General features: G+C 40.4%; 1 protein-coding gene across 19 annotated transcripts in view; it reads right to left on the bottom strand.

Annotated features, from left to right (window-relative positions):
• Nucleotides 1-25758, bottom strand: part of LRRC7 (leucine rich repeat containing 7) — a gene marked incomplete at its 3' end in the record, with an annotated part of 196840 nt that overhangs the window by 67286 nt on the left and 103796 nt on the right. For 18 of the 19 annotated variants that reach the window (XR_013987319.1, XR_013987320.1, XM_081008906.1 and 15 more), the window contains 7 exons: nt 18278-18341; nt 17516-17590; nt 15141-15285; nt 13861-13933; nt 6215-6344; nt 2668-2783; nt 482-551 (listed from right to left, as the gene is read on the bottom strand). Coding sequence is in view for 16 of the 19 variants with exons in the window: in XM_081008906.1 (XP_080865032.1) it covers nt 482-551; nt 2668-2783; nt 6215-6344; nt 13861-13933; nt 15141-15285; nt 17516-17590; nt 18278-18341 (673 nt within the window). Of the gene's footprint in view, nt 1-481; nt 552-2667; nt 2784-6214; nt 6345-13860; nt 13934-15140; nt 15286-17515; nt 17591-18277; nt 18342-25758 lie in introns of those variants that run through there. The other variant, XR_013987318.1, reaches the window with a different exon arrangement.

The raw sequence follows: 25758 nt of genomic DNA, 5'->3' as shown, positions 1-25758 counted from the left end.
GACCAAAATTAGGCCTGTGGATCAGAGGTTCCCCATCACCGACAGATGGTTAGACTCAACAGGTCTTGGGCTTAAGCACCCTCCCTTGTGAAACCCCCATCACATTGTACAGAAGGAAATAAATACATAAAAAGGTTGCTATTTGAACTAGTAAATTCTTGCCGCCCAACATCTCACTGCTTCCCCATGTCACTGCACTCTGCCTAACAGTAGGGCTAGCACTGCTTGGTGCTTCAAAATATTTGGGGGTTTGCTGGGAGATCTGATGATACGGATGAACTTGAAGGAAGCAGAACTTGAGATGCTATGAACAATTTTGCATTATATTCATAATTTTTATCCCCCCCCCCCGCCAGAAAGCATCATCTACTTTAACAGGTTTAAACACTTTTAAGTTCACCATAAATATTTTACAAATACAGCTGAGCTTGCTGCCCTTTTATTTAGCTGTTAAAATGAGAACAGACATTAAAATCTTTACCTGGTTGTCTGAAAGCCACAAAGCTGCAAGTTCTTTAAGTTTTGTAAAAGTGATAGGCAAATTTTTCAATCTGTAAAAATAACAAAATTGGGACAACTTGAGTATTTACTTAAACATTGTCAAGATATTTATGCAGCATTTTAACAGTCAGATGACAGCAATTTCAACTTTGGTCATCCTCTTGAATTGCTTTTAAAAGACATCTTTATGGAAATACTTGATTCTTTTTCAAAGAATATTTTCCCAGTTAAAAATGTATACATAATTTAATTTCCTAAATACTCAGAGAAGATTCTCTCTCTCTCTCTCTCTCTCTCTCTCACACACACACACACACACGTGTGTGTGTGTGTGTGTGTGTGTGTGTACACCCCCTACCTAATCTATTGTTATGTGTTAAGTTTTTAGCCAAGGCAGTATTCCAAACTCAAGAACACCATTGCTGCAAGGAAACCCTGCAAATGTCTTCCAGCTACTAAATGTCTCACTTTTGACTGCTACCAGAATAAAATCCTTATGAATCACTTTCACGCTAGCATGCATTTACAAAAGAATTAATAAAGGCTTGTGCTTTTTTTAGGAATAGCTTTCATTGTTATGCTGGATATGTGCTCAAACATGAGGGCAAGCTTAGCAGTCTCCTATGAAAGTGCCCTCTCACCGCAGGGCAAGCATCTTTAAATCTGTGACACTGGGATTAATGCTTTTCCCTTGTGTCCATCATAAATCTCATTCTGACACCCTCCCTAGCCTCTTCTCTAACAACATGCAGAAATAGGGCAGTTTGGAACCTGCTGTCCTTTATATCTGTTCCACCAGAAAAGCTTTATACTTCAGAGCTCTGCTTCCATTTTCTCCAGTTGTGGTGCACATTGTCCTGACACACCAGCTTCTTGGAAACTGTATTTCTGGCATAACCCTTGAGCTGGGATTTCAGTAGAGAACAGGCACCACGAAATATTCTTAACCGGGTCCCTCTTTATGTATCTACTCATGCAGTTGCATACCTTCCTGTTAACCATGCACTACAACAGACTCCAAGGGGACAGAAAGACAGTCACTTTATGAAGCGAACAATAAACAGGACTAGTTCTGAGTCCAGCTTACATAGAACTGAACAGGTAGAGAGTTAAAAACACACACAAACGTACCATAAATCCTACTCACTGAATCACAGGAGGAGCAATGGTTGCAGCCAGTTACCTTTTAACCCTTTACATTCCATGTAACACAGGCCCCATCCAAGTACCAGAATGTTTGATTTCAAGACCCTGTAACCCTATTAGGGCACTACATTTACAAACATGGTTCATGCTAAATGAAAATTAAATCACAATATCAGCTTGCTGATTCTGTGAAATTATTCCCACTTTTGTGCTTTAAATGACTGCATGTGGGGGGGGGAAACAAGTGCTATATAGAAAACTCTAATTAGTTCCAACAAGAAGAACAGGGATGTTTAAATTAGTTGAAGTTGAATTTTTTTTGCTACCCTTTTCAGTTAAATGAATCATAGGATTTCGGCTTTAATTACTGCAGCCTCTGGAAAATGTCAGTTGATGACATATTATTCATAAAATGACCTGAAATATTTAAGCAAAAAAAAGAGACTATCTGCAACATTTATCAAATGTTTGCGTTCTTCTTTAGGAATTAAATGTAATTCTCATTCAGAGGAGAAGGTCATCCTGTTCTGCAAGTTGGACACCAGAGGTTTGTAGAACCTCCACTGGGAGGAACCCAGTTTTAGCTCTGCCTTCCTCCTTTGATGAAGTAGCCTCTTGTGGCTTTCTAAACCAGAAACGTTTTTGACATTTCTCTTTTCTCTCTACGCTACATGGTTTAGAGCAACTGTGTCCTTGTTCCTTCTCCTTTTTAATTACATCCATTAGTTTGTAAACCTGTGGAAGGTATTGTGCTATTTAATAAACTTTGTGCAGCACCTAAATAACTTTATGCCAACAATAATGTCACTGCTGCTGTTCAACTAATGAAAAAGAGAAATGCTTCCTTGAGAAAAGCTGTCTAGATCCCATGAAACAAATTAACATATCTGCACATACGTTGTTCTGTCAGCTGATAATCTGGCAATGCTTCAAGAGAAAAATGTTAGGATACGTTTTGAACAGTTCTCGGTTCAAAAGAGCACTGATTATGCAAGAAAGCTAAAATAATAAAAATATTACCTGTTGTCACTCAAGTTTAAGACTCTGAGTTTCTGCATTTGTCCAATCTCATCAGGAAGAAATTCCAGTTTGTTAGAGCGCAGAGACATAACTGTTACATTCTTACAACTTCCAATCTGTAGGCGTCAAAAACAATTGTTAAGGCATGGGCTATGTCACCAGAATTGCCATCTATATAGGTAGCTTAGTTACGTCTTTAAAATAACTTAATTATATATGATTTTTTACATGTTGTTTGGTGCTGGTCTTGATGCTTATCAATAAGGGAAAAGCACCAAGCAGTATAAAAATTCCAGAAAATATGAATGTTTTTCTCTTTGTCTGACCTCTAGCCTAATTAAGTCATCCTAAACCTCATCCACAACTGGACCTAACGGTCAGGGGTACCTTTACCTTTTTAAACACATCCTAATTTGACCTATTTAGATCATTTATGGTAGAAACTCCATGCTCCATGGTAGTCACATTATCATGCATTAGCAATGCATAAAGTATAGAGCCTTGCAAGCACACATGGAACCCTCTTTTACAAACCACATACCTTTGCATTCATTACCCATGAAAAACTTCCCAATGTTAAGTACACGTAAATCCCACCCACCACTTATCATCTAGACGCTACTCCCTCTATGTTACAGTGGTGCCCCGCAAGACGAATGCCTTGCAAGACGGAAAACTCGCTAGACGAAAGGGTTTTCCGTTTTTGAGCTGCTTCGCAAGACGAATTTCCCTATGGGCTTGCTTCGCAAGACGAAAACGTCTTGCAAGTTTGTTTCCTTTTTCTTAACACCGTTAATACAGTTGCGATTTGACTTCGAGGAGCAACTCATAGAACGCAGTGTACACAGTAGCCTTTTTTGAGGTTTTTAAAGACTTTGGTGATTTTTGAAGCTTTTCCAAAACTTCTTTTGCAGCCATTTGGTATGTTAAGCTTTTAAAACTTTTTTTGGGGGGGTTGGATTTTGGGTTGGGGTGTTTGGAATTCAAGGACTTGGTGTTGGGGAGGGGTTTGCAAGAATCTGGAAGCTTGTGTGTTTTTTTTCTGCATTTTTATGATTTTCTGTGACCATTGGGCCACTCTGCTGTTTTTTTAAAAAAATTCTGGATTTGAATTTCTGTGTGCTGGGTGGCTGGGGGAACAGTTGGGGAGGGGTTGGCAAGAATCTGGAAGCTTGTGTGTTTTTTTCTGCATTTTTATGATTTTCTGTGACCATTGGGCCACTCTGCTGTTTTTTTAAAAAAATTCTGGATTTGAATTTCTGTGTGCTGGGTGGCTGGGGGAACAGTTGGGGAGGGGTTTGCAAGAATCTGGAAGCTTGTTTTTTTCCCTGCATTTTTATGATTTTCTGTGACCATTGGGCAACTCTGCTGTTTTTTAAAAAAAATTCTGGGTTTAAATTTTGAAATGCTCTTTACAGTATGTGTGACTTATTAAACTCTTGTTGTTCCAAATTTGGCTTTGTTTGGACTTTTTTTGACCATAGGAACGCATTAATTGATTTTCAATGCATTCCTATGGGATTTCGTGCTTCGCAAGACGAAAAATTCGCTAGACGAAAAAATTCGTGGAACGAATTAATTTCGTCTTGCGAGGCACCACTGTATATGAAAACTACTCCCTTAGGTTACCAAGCCTTTCTAAGTAACTGCCTCGCAGAAATGTCTGTCGGGACAGAGATGTGGCACCTTAAGGCCTCCCTTGACATCACCTAAGCTATGATGTAATGCAGTATAAGCTACTTGAAAACCACTCCAGCATATATGTCACAAGAGAAGATACAGGCCACAAGGTACATGATACAGTTTATTCCCATGCCAATATCACCCATTTCTCAAGATATGCAATGTGGATGTGAGCAGAAGCTAGGCTTGAGTCTTGTATATTTTAGACATTTTCTGATGAAGTGATGTGTGGCTTGAACTCATGTCACTGCTTTGCAAATGCCTTGAATGAGTATTCCTGCATTCAAGCTACAGAAACTGCTGTTGCTTAGATTGAATGGTTCTTTATCACCATCATACCAAAGCTTTAACCAAGAACCTGGCAAAGATTGTGACAAAGAACACTGGCTTTGGCTGCAAAACCCATACTTTTGACTGACAGGAGTTGGAATTATGCTTTTAGAAGCCAGATTCGTTAGTGTCAGCTGCTCTGGATTATAACACAGGTTGAGAAATTGACTTCATCTTCCCCTAGGATGGAACGTTTTCACTTTGCAGCTTTTGCCCAGATTTGATATTTGCATGGAGAGCCACCTTTGGAACTATTTCTCTGTTCCTGCATATTTTGTCCACAACTTATACAACACTAACAGACAATTTATTCAGAGGGATAGAAGACAATGTGCAACAAACTGAGTGAAGGTGGTGTTTCAAATCTAGCGTAACATAATTTATTTAATTTATTTATAAAATGTATTTCTATTCACATACAAGGTATAAAGACTTAAACCAATGCAAAATCAAAACAAATAAATACAAAAACAATATTCAATCAATAATCAGAAAGCCAAAGAGGAACAGACTCATAAACATGCAAGAATCATTTGAATCCTAACCTAAGGGTAACAAGTTGCCACCAATTGGGAGTGGATATGCCTTTTATTCTTTTAGAATGTACTCAACCCTTTATATCGGAATGAATCCCAATACTGATAATCTCAAACTCTTGAGTGGAAAAAGCATATGCTCAACATATTGACCGATGAGAACTGCATTATGATTCCAAGTTGGAAACCTTTGACCCACTATAGCGTTAAGTGAATCAACACTTTAGAAACCAAACACCCTTGAAGACAAGGCAATTTCCAAAAATGTTTGGGGGTTTTTTAACCCCAGTTTAAATAAACTCAAACACTGAAAGGCTTGCCTTTAGAAGGTCTGTTCCCACACCATTACACTGTGTAAGGAAATCAACTGTGTATTCTAGTAGAACTAGTTACTAGATACCATCTTGAAGACAAGTTAATCAATTTTGGGCATTGTGTCTAACAACCTCAGCTGCACCAAACTGATAAAACCACTGCTGTTCCATTTCCAAGCTCTCAGTTAGGAAAGGCTCGCATGAAGATGAAAAATTGTAACCATAGGGTCCCAGTCTACTTGGTTTGTCATGTCTTCATACAACAGTTCTGAGAATGAAGATGGTGCACCAAGAATGACATCAGCCTGAAGCTCCTGAATGTGTTGGAAGCATCCTCAGTAAGAAAGAGTAGAAATGTGTACAGAAAGCATTGCGGCAAAGGAGTGGCCAGCATATTGACTCCTCCTTGTGGGTACTGCTCCCTGAAGAAATAAATTGTTACCTAATGGTTGTACTGGATTGTTAACTTCCAAATTGCCCTATTTTCAAAGTATGATGTAACATTTACAAGCTGATACAAAACTTTAGAAATTAAAAATGTTTGAAATTCATCATTTTTATGTAAATATTGCCCTTTTGTATTGAGACCAAACTCTGATTTGGTAATAGTGCCTTCAGTGTAAATTTATTCTGGATAAAGACAGGGAAATTTTCAAGTAATCATATTTCATAATATATCCTTACTTCTCTAGGCAGTTCAGGCAGGAAATTTTCATCTACAGCTAGTGTCCGCAGACTGTGCAAGTAGCCAATGGTGGGAGGTAGAGACTCTAGTTCATTACAGCTGCAGTCGAATTCCTCTAATAAAGATAAACTGAAACGTTAAGTACATTTGTTAGTCTATGTCACAAAGCCATCAATCATTGGGGTTTTTAAATATCTAAATCTTAACATTCCAGATCTGCAAACTATGCAAATAGACGTAAGACTTTCAAATGACAAAAATATAAGTATCTTACACATTTTTGAGCTGCAGTACAAAATATGTATTTGAAGGACATAATGGAATTATATTTGGAAATGCTTTCTAGTTGAAGCAGAGGAATGGTCCATCTAGGGCACTACTGTCAACACTAACTAATAATAAAGCCACAGGAAAAGCATTTATGCAGTAGTATATGGCAAACCCATGTATATTTTGTCACGTGTATATGATTGGCAGAAAGTTCCTACCACATGTAATTATGGCAGATGTGTGTATTGGTCTCCTCCCATTTGCATATGAAGCAAAATAGACATATGCAATTTTATCATGCATAAACAGGCCCCATCAAGAGATATCTTAACCATGAATCCTTTAAGTAGAAATGCTAGCAACTGAGTCTTATACTGACAAGAAATGTGCTGTAATAAAACGGCAGAAACACTTTCCAGTATTACTTAAGTAATACATATTTTACAAGGGATTGTCTAGACCAATTTCAGTCTGGCTTCAGGCCCAGTTTTAGTACTGAAATAACCTTGGTTGATCTGACTGACCTGTACTAGGGGAATACAACCCTGCTAAGTCTCCTAGACTTATTGGTGGCTTTTGATAGCACTGACCACTGTTTCCTTCTGAATCAGTTCTGTAGCTGGAAGTCAGAAACATGGTGAAACAGAGGTTCAACTTCTACCTACAGGGCTGTTTCCAGAGAATGGCACCAAGACAATTCCATACTGTCCCCCACGCTGTTTAAATAGATGTTACAGCCATTCTGAGAGTTCTTCAAGGTACAGTGGACCTGCCACTTACATGAGGGTTCAGTTCTAAAAGTCCACATGCAAAAGCAAAATTGTGTGAAGCCAGGATCCCCAGGAACCACTCTCAACTTGTCTGGAGCAGGCCTTGCCCTCTGCCTCACTTACTGCACAATCCTTGGGATGCTCCCAGAGCCAGGTAAGCAAGACAGATGAATCAAAAAGCTCTTGCCATTGCGTAAAGCCAGGAACCCACCCACCCCTGGTGCACCCCCCCACCCCACCTGTCCAGAGTTGGCCTTGCCCTCCGCCTCACTTACCACGCTCTTGGGACTTTCCCAGAACTTTTACACCTCATTCTCAATGCCCAGTAAGCAAGGTATCTGGGAAGGAGGCAGGAGGGCTCTGAAAGCATCTAATGGCCCTTCAAGCTCCCTCCCAAAGCCTGGTAAGTGAGGTGGAGGGCTTAAAAACGCTTTCCATGGTGGGTTTTCCCAGCTCACCATTTATTTACTTATCAGCCATGCACCTAAGGTTGCGATTGTGTCAGTAAAGTGAGCATAAGTTGAGGCCCACTGCGCTTGGAGTATTATTCCATAAATACACTGATACCAATCACTGTCTTTACATATCATCTGAGTCAGGAGAGGTTGTGCAGTTGTTGGACCGATGTCTGGAAGCAGTAATGGGTTGGATGACAGCCAAAACTGAAGCTGAATCCTGACACAATAGAGATCCTGTTGACAGGAGATTCTTGTGTTAAGAGCTGGATAGATGGCGTATTCTGGCGGGAGCTGCGCTCCTTCTGATGGAATCTGGAGATGCCCTTGGATTCACATGTCTTGGAACACCTATTAGTAGCTGCAGTTTGCTTGCCAGCTACAGCCATTCTTAGACGGCGATAGCCTGGCAGCAGGCTCTTGCAGTCTGGTAACTTCCAAGTTAGATTACTCTAATATACTCTATGTGGGGCTCTGCCCTTGAAAATGGTTCAGAAGTTGTAGCAGGGGAAGACCACCATGGCAAGAGTATTGAGTGGTTCAGCCAGTTTAGTTCATATAACACCAGTTCTGAAGAGTTTGTACAGTTTGCCAATATGCTACTGTGCTTATTTCAAGGTTTTATTGTTGACTTATAATGATCTGAAAATTTTAGGGTTAAGTTACCTGAAGGAGCACCTCATCCTATATTATCCTGCCTGCTGGAGATGCTATACTCAGTATTCCATCACCAAGTGGGGTTCATACACCTGAGACTTGTGAAGAGACCTGTGGAAAGTTGTGGAATGCCCTCCACCTTGAATTCAGGTTGGTGTCTACACTGGTTGGATTTCAGCACCAAGTTAAAACTTACCTCTTTATCCAGATTTTTAATGATGTGAGGTACTCAGCCACTGATACTTGGAGAGAGCAGTTATAATATTTATGAATTGTATACTGTTCTCAATTTTTTATTGATGTTGTTTTTAATAATTGATGTGTCCCACTCTTGTGGTCACTTGATTTGATGCAGGGTAAGATAAACATGAAAATAAATAAATAAGTTTCCATAATCCTACAAAATAATTCTGCAACAATTCTGTGAATTTAACTGCTAAAACAGCCTGATAAGTGGCACTCTCTATTGAAAGCTTGACTGAATTAAAAAGAAACTGTTTCAATAAATCCTGAACTACCATAATGTTATGGTTATGTAGCAGGTATAATACTGGCTACCAACTACCCAGGACAGGAGGGAAGGGGGTACACACTGACCTCTCATTAACAGAAGTATTATATTTTACAAATGACCAAGATCAAAGCTTTCCCCCATAAATTTATTGGCAACAGTAAAATAGCAAGTGCCCAATAAGGCCTTCAGTTATTTACTTCGACATTCCTCAGACGGACAAATCTAAAAGCAGCTGCTCCACAACCCACAGCCCATCTGGTTCCCCACACATCTCCCCTGCAACTAGCTACTAGACCACACTAGCCTGGAGGACTGAAGTGTGTCATCCTCTTGAGAACTGCACAGTGATTCATGAAGTGGGTTGGAAAGAGAACAGCTGAAAGCTTTGTTAGGCTTTTCATTATATGCTTGCGGCTGCCAAGCTGTAATTCAAGCCAGAGGAAGTGATCATTTCTAAAGGCAGCATTCAGACAACGTGGCCCAGATCCACTTTAGGCTTGCGCTGACAGAAGATGTAGACATAGGTGACTGTGCTTTAGTAGACCACCTGGCAAAATGATCATGCTGCACCTTCAGTGATGCTACAGCCAGACAAGAAACGTTATCATTTATTGCAATTCCCTTTCAGCTGCCACCAGTCCCTAGAATGGCAATACAGAATATATGGAAGAGGGGAAATGTTGAGTTTCAAACATATCCACACTAATTCAATCCCTGGCACCTTCAGTTCAAGGATCTCAGGTAGCAGGACTGAGAAAGACCGCTGTGAAAGCCATCAACAATCAGAGTAGACAATACTGGGATAGATGGACCAATGGTATAACTCAGTATAAAGCAACTTTATATGTGCTTCTGTGTAAATGAAGAAACATGTACTGCTCAGAGCAAAGGCATTCAGGATTGAAGCAAAGTGCTATCACAAAACCATTCATTACGTAAGCATTAAGGCAGCAATCTACCGTATTTTTCGTTCTATAGGACGCATCGGTCCATAGGACGCACCTCGTTTTTTGGGGGGGGAAATGAATAAAAAAAATTATTCCCCCCCCCCCGCGGCTGCCGCCCCAAGCCTCGCGTGCTTCGGGCTGCAGGCTACCGCCCCAAGCCTCGCGCGCTCGGCGGGACCTCCCACCGGGCGCGCGAGGCTTGCAGACACTCGCCCGAAGCACGGGGAGCCCTCCGGAGGGCTCCCCGTGCTTCGGGCGACAGGCTGCCGCCCCAAGCCTTGCGCGCTCGGCGGGACCTCCTGCCGGGCGCGCAAGGCTTGCAGACACTCGCCCGAAGCAAGGGGAGCCCTCCAGAGGGCTCCCCGTGCTTCGGGCGACAGGCTGCCGCCCCAAGCCTCGCGCGCTCGGCGGGACCTCCCACCGGGCGCGCGAGGCTTGCAGACACTCGCCCGAAGCACGGGGAGCCCTCCGGAGGGCTCCCCGTGCTTCGGGCGACAGGCTGCCGCCCCAAGCCTTGCGCGCTGGGCGGGACCTCCTGCCGGGCGCGCAAGGCTTGCAGACACTCGCCCGAAGCACGGGGAGCCCTCCAGAGGGCTCCCCGTGCTTCGGGCGACAGCCTGCCGCCCCAAGCCTTGCGCGCTCGGCGGGACCTCCTGCCGGGCGCGCAAGGCTTGCAGACACTCGCCCGAAGCAAGGGGAGCCCTCCAGAGGGCTCCCCGTGCTTCGGGCGACAAGCTGCAGCCCCAAGCCTTGCGCGCTGGGCGGGACCTCCTGCCGGGCGCGCAAGGCTTGCAGACACTCGTCCGAAGCAAGGGGAGCCCTCCAGAGGGCTCCCCGTGCTTCGGGCGACAGGCTGCCGCCCCAAGCCTTGCGCGCTCGGCGGGACCTCCTGCCGGGCGCGCAAGGCTTGCAGACACTCGCCCGAAGCAAGGGGAGCCCTCCAGAGGGCTCCCCGTGCTTCGGGCGACAAGCTGCAGCCCCAAGCCTTGCGCGCTGGGCGGGACCTCCTGCCGGGCGCGCGAGGCTTGCAGACACTCGTCCGAAGCACGGGGAGCCCTCCGGAGGGCTCCCCGTGCTTCGGGCGACAAGCTGCAGCCCCAAGCCTTGCGCGCTGGGCGGGACCTCCTGCCGGGCGCGCAAGGCTTGCAGACACTCGCCCGAAGCATGGGGAGCCCTCCGGAGGGCTCCCCGTGCTTCGGGCGACAGGCTGCTGCCCCAAGCCTCGCGCGCTCGGCGGGACCTCCTGCCGGGCGCGCAAGGCTTGCGGACACTCGCCGGGGCTGCAGGCTGCTGCCTGCAAGCCTTGTGAGCCCGCGGGAACTCCCACCGGGCTTGCAAGGCTTGCGGATAGCTTCCTGAAGCCTGGAGAGCGAGAGGGGTCGGTGCGCACCGATGCCTCTCGCTCTCCAGGCTTCAGCGAAAGCCTGCATTCGCTCCATAGGACGCACACACATTTCCCCTTCATTTTTGGAGGGGAAAAAGTGCGTCCTATGGAGCGAAAAATACGGTAATATCGTGTCTGTGGATGCAACAGCATTCGCTTCCTCCTTCACCTGCTGCACCTGCCCCTCCCGCACCGAGAACTGCGGGGCTAAAGGGGAGGAAAATCCTATTTGCACAGCTGAATATGTCTCTCAAATATGAAAAATGTTATAAAGACTTATGATGATGTAATAACCTCTCAACTGCAAAATGAGAATGAAACAAATTGGTCATTGTAAATTGACAAATTATGAGATGTAAATGATAATTGCTATATTCATGCCAGCCATGGTCATCAAGATTCTAAAATTATGTGGATCTCATCTGAAATATTCAGTATAAAGACAAAAATATACAAGCATCATTTCAAAATGTTAAGAAGCTTTAGGTCTAGTTAAGATACTTGAAGATGAGCACATTTGCAAGGAAGGAAACACAGCGTGTCCTACTAATGATCAAGTGCAGTATATTTATTGACAAGTATCAATAAATATAGATAATAAAAGAGAGAGAAGGAAAAAAGCCTATTAGATCCCATTATACATGATTTATGTAGCCTGGTTGCCACTTTCCTGTGGCTGGATCCCATGCTGCTGCAGTAACAGCTAACAGAGCAAAGCTTTAGAATCACTGAAAAGCAAGGTTCTTCTTGCAACAATTTCTGCACAGTCCAAACTGAATCATATATAAAAAATATTCATATATGACACTTTACATGATGCAACATACATTTACTGGAGTTCTCACAAAACTCTCACCAGCTAAACAAATGATAAAAATAGAACAAAACATTGTCTGCCAAAGCTATCATCTCAATAAAGTAGTAATTTATGTATCTGTTTTTTATTACCGCTCATCAAGCTTTTGCTAAACATCTGGAAAATGCTACCAAAGCTATTATTTATAAATAAATATGATTCTACAAAACACTTATTGTTTTATACTTAGTTGTTAAAATTATTCTGTAACTCCATTTAGTAAGGGAAATTTGAAAGAATCTTGATAGTCTTTGAATTTTATATTATTTTTACACTTCCAATTTTAAAAACTGATCCAACTTTATAATTAAGGAGCAGAGTTAAGGTTTAAGAGTGCTACAGTGATTCCTTCCCTATGCTGCAATGGAACTAGATCAAGAAAGTAACAGTTTATGTACCAGAACATGTAGCTGCTGTTATGCCCTTGTCTGTTTATTTCTCACTACACAAGGCAATGAAGCTGTAAGGAGTAGGCTGTTAAGTTATCCCCCACATGTCCCACAAAAAGCAGGCATTGTATCTGGAAAGCATTTCAAAATTTTGTATAACAGAAAAGAACACTATGAACACAGCACAGCTCAAGTTAAGCACTTGTAATTCCCATCGATCTTAACAGAAGAGATTTAAGCATGTTCTCAGTTCTTCAAACGATATCAATGATACTTAAAGAAAAACAGGTTCCTTATCTTAAACTGTAGCTCCTTGAGTAGTCATTTGTGCAGGGACATACATGGAGTTCTGTACCTGTGCGAAGTCTGAAACTTTCTGATAAACATTTTGGCAGGAAATCTGCCCAAAACACATGTTCAAGGGGTGTAGTTCCTACATTCCCTCTCAGATACTAATGGATGGCAGTTATATAAGGAAACACTTGAGTGGCAGCAGGTGTGAAAAAGGGTGGGTTGCTAGAGTGAACATATGACTACATGAACTAAAGTTGCAGGCAAACAACCTGCTTTTCTTTGGGGTCTTTGTGCAGTTTCACACATGGTAGAATAGCAAGCTAATTTACCCCAAGGTGGGGCAAGTACTGACTAGTAATTGCTGAGCTCAACACAGCCCAGCAAAAAGAGGTACCTGCCCAAGCCTAAATATCCATAGCATCATGCCTGACAAACAATTATGCCTGCAAAAGAAGCTGGAAATACTCTTTGAAAGGCTGTGGCTCTTGTAAAAGTAGATGCGGACTCCCATTGGTACTGGGAGCTATGCCAGTCCATAGCAAAATTTATAGCTTACAGAAAACAACATGAGAGGACCTGAGTCAACACAGGTAGAGTCTTTCTAGAGCCCTCAGAACACATGGGAAAGAAAAGGATCATGTTGAAACACAGCTGTCCTATCAATGTAGAAGGCGAAGTCATGATGGATGTGCAGGATGTGGAAAGATCATTCTGAGATGTTCAGATAAAACTCAGGCAAGACAACATTCCTGGTATAAGCTAAAAGCTATTTCCTCAGTGCCCCCAGCTTTTATGACTCACCAGCTGTGAGGGCACATGTACAGCCAATGCGCTACCAGTTGGCGAGACACCCCCCCCCCATGGGAGGCCACTGATTGGCCCATTTGAGATGCAGCAGCCAGCGGGAACTCAAGCCAGATGTCCAGGTTGCCAGAGGGAACTCCCCTAACGGCCACCTGGACATATGGCGGCCAAGCGTGAGAGACCGCAACAGGCGCCCAACCAGGAAGGGTTAAGCATCCATTTCCTCCTGAGACAGAAAATACACATTTGTCTTGAAAACAACCTTATTGCTAAGTACATCAAATCTATAAACTTCCACCACTTACTTTCCAATGGCATTGGGGAGAATTGTGAGTTGATTGTCATCTACTTTTAGAGTTGTAAGCCTTTTCAAGAGCCCTGAAAGAGAAAGACAGAGACAGAGAGACAGAGATGTGTTAGATATTGAAAACAGCATATTTCCCCCCATAATTATTTTTTTTACTGTGAAGTACACCCCTTTTTCAACTCTCAATACTAGTGGTCATAGTGCCTATTCTGAGGCCAGTTTCAGCAGAAATAACAAAATAAATGGAATAATGAATAGTATTTTTGAAATAAAGGATTCCCGGTCAGTTCAAAAGAATCCTCTTCCAAAGGTGGCTACGCAGTTGTTTCAAACACATTTTCTCATGTGAACCCTAAATTTGCAAACACAGTATCTTCTAATTGCAAAAACCGCAGGGTTGAATTTAACTAAGTTCTACTCTTCGTAGACCTATTGCATTGGTAGCTAAGGCTCCATCAGTGACAAGGATTTTATTGGTGCCATGGAACTTTTTCTCTTCTCCTCCCCACAAAGCCCTCTAAATCTATTCTATATACTAGATTTGGTGGTGGTGCAAGATAGGGGGAGAGGGGAAATTCTTATTGTGCTAGCATGAATCCTTGCACTGGCTTTTCCTTGTTCAACAATTTAGTTGAATATGAACCACTGAAATTAATATGCCCAAGTCAGCCATGTTCGTTAATTTCAGTGGGTCTACTCTGAGTAGAACTAGCACTTGATGCAAGTCATGCAGTTTAACAGTGGATTGCTATTTTGTGTTTTTGCACATGAAGTTTCACACTTGTGCCTGAGGACATGAATTTTATGTAATGTTAGAAAAGCCATTCCAGAGTATTTCTTCACAGCAGGAAGCTAAATTGCAGACACACCTAACTAACACATGTATTATAGTTAAAAATACACCTGTGGACATATTCTAGCATTAAAAAATAATTGCACCTCATATTCAAAGATGAGTTTCTACACCTAAAACTGTGATGCAAGGCAATGTGATCAGGAACACTTTTTTGTATTATGAAGTAAAACTTCAAAATGTTATACCTGTATTCTTCATATAATTCTTAACTCTTAACATAAAAACAGTATGTTATTTTAGAGATAAAGTTGCTAATAATAATTACAGGATAATGAATGATAGGGGAGGCAGATAAATCTTAATCTTGATTCAGAAAAAACGGACCCTTGAATCCAAACCAGCATCTATTAACAAAAAACCCATTTTCTTAGCAACAACCTCTCACACATAACCACACATTTAGCCAACATTTCTTTCTTTACCTATAGAATCTGGCAGTTGTTGGAGCATGTTGGATGACAACAGTAGATCTTCCAGGGCTTCACATCCTGATATGTCCATATCTATACTTTCTATCCTATTTTTTGACATATCCAAGTACACCAGCTGCTTTAACCTTCCTATAGGCTTGATGACATCACATAAGAATAGGTTGTTGGTTAGATTTACATTTTGTAGCAAGCACCAATGGTTAACAGCAATAATATTTAGAAACTAAAGTTAACAGAAAGGTAATGGTGATTACAGAAGCAAAAGTGATCTGGTCTGATGTTTCATTGGTCAAGTACACTAGAAAAACCACTGTTCTAAACTTGTATCTAAAAGATACTGAAACAATGATCACTACTTAAATGGTGAGATTTGATTCTTCCCAATGACTCACACAAGATAGGATCCTAACAGAGCAATTTTTGGTATAAGTGCATCCACAGAGTCTGTGGCACAGATTGTTGCAAGGAATTGGAAGGCCTACACATACCTCCCATATTCCAATTCACCCTACTACATTTGCTTAACCAATAAAGGTGAGTTCAGAGTAGTGAGCTAACAAACTGAAAGGGGTGTCTAGACAGGGAGATGGAAGATACACACAGACCCCTCATCCCCATTATTTCTCAACCCCATAACTTCCAGATTGGATTATTGCAATGTGGTCTACATAGAGCTGCCCTTAAAGGCAACTCAGATACTTGTCTCACCTATTTCACAGACTTTAGGCGGCTCTCAAAATATCAGTGAAAATCATTAGTGCTATTTATAAAGATACATCTGAATAGTTCTTAAATGTAAGAATATTTCAGTGTCTTAATGCAGAAAATAAGGATGTTGCATACGGATCCTTTACTAAATTGCCCCATTCCTGCACGTGATCCTTTCATGAATTTCAGTTGTTGGATTGGAATTACCTGAGCACTACACAACAGATGGTAAGCGCTGTCGACTCTGACACTGCTAATCATCAAACAGATATGAATATGTGAAACAGAATCCAACACTTACTTTGGATATGTATAAATACATTTAAAGGCTTTGAAAAAGTTCTACAAGCACTAAATCACATTGCCAATTGAACTAGAGTGCTCTTATACTGAGCTGAAGTAGCAATGTTGTTACCCAAAGGCATTTTTGTAGCATATACTGTAGTATTTAAATTGAAAATGGACTTCTACATGCTATAGGCTAGGCAAAAGCAGTACAGAAAACACTACCCTCTGTTCAAGTCACAGCACAGAAATTTGCCTTAAGATGATTTACTCTGTGTGCTTGAACTAGAATTCTTATATTAAAATTCTCTTAAAATCATTGAGTTGGAGCCTAAGAACACTGATCAGAGTTCCATTCACAGATTATAGCTTCCCTACTTCCTTCTTCCTGCTTCAGCTTACAAAAAAGGGGCCCCTCCAGAACAGCACTGGATATGTTCGGGAGGGGGCTGAAGCTCAAGGGGAGAATGGACATAAGCGGAAGTGCCTTTCTTCTGGGGTTAGGTGTTGCTGGATTCACACTATAATGATTTATTTCATGCCAAACTCAATACACTGACAGCTGAAGATAGGAAAAAATGTATTACAAGAGGAGGCAAAATAGAAATAAACCATGAGTTCAGTGGGCAGGGCCCCAGTGTGTGTGTGCGTGCTTTACTTAGGACCAGAGATCCAAGGGGGCTACACATTCTCACTGTACTATTTCCTAGAACAACTTCACCCTTTAGACATCATGATCCTGTGTTACCATATGAACGCAGAAGTTATCATATACTCATCTGGCTGTCATCCCCAAAACCACTCTAGATGTGTGTGATCTACAACTAGCATATCTATAAGCAGCATTCATCTCTTGTTGAGATGATGTCTCACAAGCTGCTGGAGTGCATTCTCTTGTTCCACACAGAAGAATGATTAGAAATATTATTATATGGTATCTAAGTTATTTGTATCAGATCTAGTTGTTCAGAAATAGCAGCAATGAGAGTCAGATTAGCAGATGCTTTGTTAGCTAGACATCCTTCTGTAGTGAAATGCATGAGGCATGCAACAGAAATATTTTAAAAAAATTGTTCATATATAAGCAGCAATAAGGCTCTCTGAGAGCCTTATGCTACTTAGATCAATTGAAAACCCATTGCCTGTTAAAGAAATAACATCTTTCAAATGTTTCAATATAACAGAAATATATACGTAGCTGAAATTTTGCAGAGTTGTGTAGTGTCAGAACAAATCAATTAAAGTTTATTATTTACACATTACTATGCAACATTATGTTAGTATCCTTGTCCAAAAACATGTTCAGTGTTGCATCTCCCTATGTTAACAAGAAATGAAACTAAACAACACATGAATGTATACAATATCCATACCCCAGGCAGTGTTTGAAGTGAATTATTGTCCATCCATAATTCCTTTAGATTTTGAACTTGTTCCAGAACCTCAGGCTGTAAAAAAGCATATTTTCTAAATATAACATTTATGCAAACCAAATGATATTTTGATTATTTCCAAGTGATTACCTTTTGCAAACAAAATCAGAATAGAACTATAGTTCTTTAATCTGATTACTTCATCATTTTCTTTAAGGTTGTACTTATAAGTGATGATTATGTTAAATATTACAAGTCACATTTCTTAATGTGGTTTGGTCTAAATCCATCTACCAGGATGGATCAACTAACACTGAGAAGCAGCAGCACAGAGAAGGAATGGCTGATTTAGTATTTCAGAAACTCTGAACTGTCAGGTATTAGGAGTTAAGGCTTTTATTCTTACAGCTTCTGTGATGCTGCTGGTTTCTGAAGCAAGATCCTACATATCTATCAACCCTTCCCCATAATGTCACACAATCCAGAGTATCATGTGCCATAAATAAGAGACTTACTATTTGTACACCCTCATTATTATCCCTGTCTGTGGACATAAAATATTTCATCATGAATTCCTTTTATTACCAATGCAAAGCAGGATCCTATGCAGCTTTTACATGTATGGAAAGCAAAATAGTAGAGTTACTCGTTTCTGCATGCAGTAGGATTCTCACAGTGGGAACTGAGGAAAATTGCATTGATATACTGAACACTACTTAACAAACATGTTTTGTTATGCTTTTTAAAACAGGTTTTTCTTACCAACTCAGAAAATTCATTATTGCCTAGGTCAAGCCTCTCTAGCTGTGTCAGTTTGTGCATTGACCTGTAAAAAACAAAAGATAATACAGTAATGAGAATGTTACGATTTTACTGCAATTATACTATACACAGTGGCAAAGGTTGCATGTGCTGTTACATTAAATTTTAGAGGTAGACAGCGCATACTGGATAGAATAAAGAACATATTAGATAGGACAACAAACATTTTTGTCACATTGTTTATAATTAATGAAGGAATTCATTTTTATTTCAATATATGAACAGCAATGTCTACAATAAACTATGATAAATGAATCTCCCTAAAGCTGATTTTAATCAGTTTTAATATTCTTATTATTTAATTATTTGTACCCCACCCATCTGACTGTTCCAGCCGCTTTGGCGGCTTCCAACAGATATAAGAACACAATGAAACATCAAACATTAAAAACTTATAGAGGGCTGTCTTCAGATGTCTTCTAAAAATTGTATAACTATCAACTTACTTACATAATGTAAGCAAGAAGTCTCCATAGTTACAGTTAGGAGCCTGATTAACATCCCAAGGCATACAGGATGGTCCCAATTTATTTAAATGGAATATTCAGTTCTGAAGATGGAAAGCCCTTGTGGGCAGGAGGGTTCATATGTACAATCTAGCTCCAGCACTTACAAGGAAATGCTGGATCAGAGTGCATGTTGCAAAACATCTGCAAATGGAATAAGTTTCTCAAATGAACAGTATATTAGCTTTTATTTAAGAGTCCTGTAAAGGCCATGTTCTATTACTACTTGGTGGAAATCCTTAGAGTGGAGAATGATGCTGTACTCAGGCTCTCTTTGCAAGTTTCTCAACTTATTGGCCTATGTGAAAATAGGGTGCTGGACTAGATGGGCCTTTGGTCTGATCCAGCATGGCATTCTTATAAAAAGAATTCTGCCAAGTGAAAGTTATCTTTGTCACCACCCTTCAGTGGCCTGGCACTGTGTGATTTGGAGTAAAGAGGCGGGGAAGCACAATTTCACATATTGCTTTGACCCAGCCAGTCAACCAGCTGTCAGGTACATGAAAAACAACAACAACAAATCAGACATTAGGCATTCATTAAAGATAACAATGATAAGCCAATTAAACCCAAGTACCTAGCATTAAACTACCAAAGTTTATAAGCAATGTAATGCACGCTACACAGACAATAAAAACAAAAAACAACAGAAAGCTGGTAGCAAGTTTCATATGGGTGCTGTGAAAAATTTGCATGCGTGAGTTGAAAAATCTATTGTAAGCTATGATATCACATTGATACTCAGCTTATATAGTCATTAAATTTTGAAAACATATTTTGCAAATTATTCAGTATTTATAAATAGAACAGAGAAGAGACACAAACAACGTTGCAGCGTTAATACTTCCCCCTTTGTGAATACTAAAAATAAATCATGAAGGAATTTGTAAGCCATACTGTCTTCTGTTTAGTAGTAGTTCCATCATTAACAACGGATACTAATTAACGGACAATGACTGGCTTGAGGGGGAAAAAACATTTTTGAGTTTCAAGGGTACTGTTTTTTTATATAAGACTCATACATTTAATGAATCCAGTTCTGCTTGCCCAAGTACATTTCCAGAGTAATGTATAATCTGCCCATACTTGTAAATAACAAACAGAAAACAAAAATATCATATGCCTCTTGGGTACCTTCTTTAAAAAGGAAACTGATGTTGTAAAAAAAGTGTCTTGAACTTTCCATTGTTCAAGGGACAGCACAGAACAATGTTTTTTATTTCTTTGAAAGCTTAGAAAAATAAATAAAGTTCTGCTCCTTAAATGTTAAGTTCCTTCTCTGAGGCAATTACCACAGCTAAAAGTAGACCAACAAGATTCTTATGGCTAGCCTTAACTAAGCATGAGGGGCAGGCACGGGACAAGCAAACTCTCAGTCAAATTTCTCCAAGTATCTTGTCAGCTTCCTTTATTATAACCTACAGAATGAATAAAACCTGAAATAAGATGCTTCATTATTAACAATTTTGGGTTTGTGCCTGCAATATATCAACTGAAATTTGTTATATGAGTGCTATTTCTCTTTCTACTTCTGCCATTTCATTTCATTATTTTGAAAGCCTTGTGTGTTGCTGTCAAGTTGAGACTTAAATTCAATGGTAGCATGGCTTGAGCTAGGCATTTCTTTGCCTTAAATAATTAATCTGGGGTTTATACTCCATTTGTCATTTATAATTGCAAAATGGTTTGGTAACTGCTTTCCCCTCGGCTTACAACCTTTTGAACCTTCTAACCATTTTTATGTTATAGAAATTCAGGAACACTATGGAACAGCCTTACATAAGACATGCATCCAAGTAATAACTACCACTATACTAATGCAACCAAATGCTGGCCTTGCTCTTTGAAATGGGATATAGAATCAGTGCCATAGAAGAGGCAGTAATGAGCATGCATATGTATGGATTCAGGGATCTCAAGACTTCATGGAAAGATGATCACGATTGCACAGGTGTGGGGATAGTTCACATGACATTCTATGACAGCTGGCTTCTGCTGGAGGCAGAAAGCAACGTGGAAGTTGCTGAAAGTAAGTAAGTTTCTCTCATACTTATGTGTGTAGAAGAAATAACATACTGTTGAATGGTGAGATGTTGGCAGCAGTAGTGATGACAAAGTGTGAAAATAACAAGAAAACAGTGCCCAACCTGGTGATAATCTAATAAATCATGCAGAGAGGGAGCTTTAGCCCAAGAGAAGAGAAGAGGCAGTAAGGGAACACCTAGCTACTTTAAATGAATTCAAATCTCCGGGGTCTGATGAAATACATCTGAGGATACTAAAGGAACTTGCAGATGTAATATCAGAGCCTCTGTCTATAATCTTTGAGAATTCTTTGAGAATAGGTGAGGTCCCTGGGGCCGGGAGGCAGGCAAATGTGGTCCCCAACTTTAAAAAGGGGGAAACCCAGGCAACTACCAACTAGTTAGCTTGACACTGATGCAAGGAAAGGTGTACACTCAAAAAAGGATGCTGTGATTACTAAGAACTAGCACATCTTTCTCAAAAACAAGTCATACCAGCCTAATCTTATTTCCATTTTTGAAAGTTTCAAGCTCAGTGGATCAGGAAGATGTAATGTATCTTGATTTCAACCCAAGAAGAATAATCCCACATCAGGTAGAGAAGGATATTAGGAGGCAAAGAGTTTGTTAAAAATTGACATTAACACATAAGCACACACACAGCCAGGAGGTACTCAGAAAGTTTGCTTATCTGTAACTGTAGTTCTTCAATGAGTGATCTGTGCAGAGACATACAGGTTATGTGCCTGTGCAGACTTGTTTTTCAGATTTCTTGAACTTGGTTAGTGTTTTGGCAGGCTGCTTACCCCAGTGTGTGCACACTCAAAAGGGCATGTCCCCCACTTTCCTGCTCAATTCCTAATGGACTGCACGCAGCGGCTATACAAAAAAAGTGAGCAAGAGCAGGCTATATGAATAGCAAACTAACTTACCAAAGGCTGGGGAGCTACCTAGAAAGCTCTGGGTTTAGCACAGCCCTTCCAGAGGAGAATCCATTCTGGATCAAACATCAAGTCTGTAGTACCAGATGAACATAGAAAGCTGATGTAGTAACCCTTTGAGCTGATGCAATAGTAACCAGGAAAGGCAGCTTAAATATTAAGTGCCATAATCAAAAGTAGTAAGAAGCTCAAAGCAAATGGGTTAGCCCTGAGTTGAAGCAAAATAACTGAAAAACTGAATTTGGACTGCAAGCTGTTCAGTACTATGGTCAGCCATAGTTGAAAACATAGGAATATTCTTTCTCTTCCATGCTAAAGATAAGAATGTATGTTGATGGAAAGTGCTCTGATGAGTTCAGGCCAGTGCATTAATACCAAACAGGATTTCCCCACATTTACACAGAGTTCCAAGATGTCAAGAAGACTCAGCATTGTGGCAAGATAGTTGGCCAATTGGTCTAAAGTTGGAGTGGTCAAGCTTGCTCCATCTTCCATGTAACAGCCCTTCAAATATTTTAAGATGGCTATCATATCTCTCATACTTCTCTTATCCATGGGCTAAACATACCCAGCTCCCTCAACTGCTCCTCAGAAGGCTTGGTTTCCAGACCCTTCATCTTCCTAATCACCCTCCTCTGCACACGTTTCAGGGGATGCAATGGATCAATGAATGCAAGGAAGGAATGTCAAATCAATGTACCTACCTCTTGAAATTTCAGACAGAGATTCCCCATTTAGTACAAACATTTAGTAAAATCTTTGATGTCTGGGTACTTGTTCCACTGCTGCCATTTAGATGAGTATCAATACCTCTAAAGGAGGAGAGGTGGGTATAAAGTGAAAGACTCTGTCTTGAGGAAGAAAGTCAAACACTAGGGCAAGCAGCCACTGGTCAGTAATGAGGGAAGACCAAACAACCAAAAAAACAACCTTAGCTACTTGCTAAACACTGGCAAAATGATGAAGAGAAAAATGATGAAGAGAAAGTCAAAGCTGATATCTGGAAGAGTCTGATGTTTTATGTCACTTGAATGACTTCCCAAAGCTTTTCAAAGTACAAAGAGGTCTGCTGGGAAGCCTCTGTAGCTAGGGAGGTAGGATGACTGGAAGAGGTCCTGTGCCAAAGCAAACCTTGACCAAAGCAAAACTTGTATACTGTTGTGTTGTCAAATTCATATCACAAGCTGTCTTGCAGAGTTTTTGTCCTCTATCCAAGGCATCAACTGCCTTTTCCAAAAAACGGCCTAAGCCCTGGTAAGTTTTGAACCATAGTTCTAGCATCCTAAGTCAGTCCAGAGGAGCACACCTAAGCATGTCCATGGATGCTCTTGTCAATGTTTCTAACATACAGTCAGGAGAGTGGATTTGCTGTTTGCTTCCTGTTACAAAACTGAGATGTGTTCACTTCCATTGTTTGGAAGATAACCAGAAAAGGAGGATGCCTTGTCCCACAAAAAATGTTGATATTGAGATATGCACACCATGTAGCTGGCAATGCACAATGACAGTGCCACAATGGAACACAATTTACTCTCTATGATAGCCTGTCTCCTACCTCCATTATCTGTATGTGCCGTATGAGATGTAATATGTAAGTTTCACCAATGACCAAGTTAGATGAAGGATACTTGAAGAGGAATTCTCAATCCTTTTCTTAGACCTGATAAAGCAGAGCTAGGGAACCTTCTTCAGCCCAAGGACCACTTTATGGGGCAACTTTGCAGGAAAAGCCAGCTTTAGAGCCATTCAGCAAAAATGTTGAGAGAGATGCCACAAGACATATGAGTAAACCAAACCAAATTAAAACACACAATGTAAAAAGAGAATAAATACAAAATAAAATCACAAGAAGAGAAGAAAGAATAAATGGCAATCATCTATTTATTTTGCCATATGAGGATGAAGAAATAGCCGGGAGAAATCTTTTCATTATGTTGCAGCTGTACCTGTAGAAAAGAAAATGATTGGGAAGGCAGGAGCCACATACCCTTGAGAACAGTGGCGTGGGTGATGGCATGTCTAGTTCTAGATTTTTAAAAAATTATGTATTTGGAAGTGAGGATCCCATGTATGTGTGACTGCACAGATACTAAGAGAAACTTATAATAAATTTAAAAGGAAGTCACAGAGAAAGCAGATTGCTTCCCACAATTCAATGATTGGAACACATTTCCCCCCCTGGAATATCACACATATGAAAGAGTGATCCATTGTTAGAAACTTACTGGTTTTCCAAAACACAATAATCACAACAGAATTCAATAAAAATACAACAGAGTCTGCAACAGAATATTTTTGGAATCCTTTTATATGCATTATATATTAATCTTGAGCTATTTAAGTCAGTAGATCCTATGTACTCATTAGTATAACATGGCACAAGCATCAAAATATCCATATGGAAAAATAAACATATTACAAAGTTATATACTAGGCATTCTTTAAATTAGTGAAAATAGTCTCACTTTAATGGGACACTACAAATGACATATTTGATTTGCAGTTTGATCCAACACCAGAATAAAGTGATATCAAAATTATTATTTTTGATGAAGATGTATGCAATAGAACAATTGCTAAAGGTAAAACCGACAAGGAGCTTCTTCACATTTCACCTTGAAGCTCATCAGTTTCATCTCCCATGTGATGGCCACTAAACAAATTACACAACACCAGACATTGGTTTGCCAATCAGTTTATACTTGACAGGGGGAGGAATTCAAAGTAGCACTATGGCAATCATCCCATCAACTCAAGCTTTTCAACTTGCTGGATTGAACAATCTCCTCTTCTCCCCTGTGTGCTGTTCTGGGGTTCTCCTGGCCTCCGTCTCCAGCAAATTTCAATGAAAGGGTGTGCAATAGGGAGGAAGCCCCAGTGTGCTAGCAGGCACCCTTATACTTGCTTTTACTAGAGAGACTTGTTAGCTGAATCCTGCCCAGGAAATTGCAGAGAATCTTGGCTCTCTGGTTTAGTGCACCTGAATGATGCAGATATTTTAAGCATCCATTTGCTGTGTTCACACTTTATCATTTTAGTACGTACATTTAATTCTCAGGTATAACCATTCTCTGGAGAGGCACCTCAAATCACAATGGCCTATTTAGCCAGGGGCAAGGACTGTATATTCCAAGAATATATTGCAGTTAGTGTCTATCTGGGGGGAAATGTCATAAAACTGAAGTCCCTACTTGAGAGCAGCCTCTTGCTACTTTCTCTTTGGTAATGGACTGGAAGCATAGTTGAAGAAAATATGTCATATCCCATTTCTGATATGCTTCCCAACATACAGAGGCAATTGTGCAGGGATGCAGGAGGGCGGAAAAGGTCCCTTAGGAGACATCTGAAATGCTGTTCACATTTCAGCTTTGACTAGTACCATTTCGTTATTGTGCAGGTAGTTCAAACCTGATTTAGCTTGTCATTTCTATTTGTGAATTTTTTTAACATGGGTCCATTTGTTACTGGGAATTCTACAATTTTAAAAAATATAAGTTGTTCATATCATTTGACATATAACCAGCTTACAGTTCTCTATGTTAATGACATGCACCCACTGCAATAGCTATATGAACTCCATTCCTGTCTTTAAATATAAAAACTGCTACACTTTATATTCACATACACACCTAACATTCTCAATATTGGAACTCACACTTCAAATGGTGCCAATGAAAGTGTACACCAATCAGTAAAAAAACCAAAAACATACATGAGAACACATCTACAGATGCACATAACTAATGAATCATATCTCTGTTGCAATACTATATATAAAATTCTATCAATATATTATGACTAATACAAACTAAAAAATAGAGCCTATTTAAAATTTTATAAACATAGTGCAGTTTCTGTACAGAAGATCATTCAAACATAAGAACATAAATCAACAATGTACCTAAATCATAAGTTACTTTAGAGATATAGGAAAACATCTAAAAGTCACT

Source organism: Podarcis pityusensis (assembly GCF_964106645.2).
Source record: "Podarcis pityusensis genome assembly, chromosome: 6".
Classification (NCBI taxonomy): Eukaryota; Metazoa; Chordata; class Lepidosauria; order Squamata; family Lacertidae; genus Podarcis; species Podarcis pityusensis.
The sequence above is the reverse complement of the archived record's forward strand: the minus strand, read 5'-3'. Positions and strand labels throughout refer to the sequence as shown.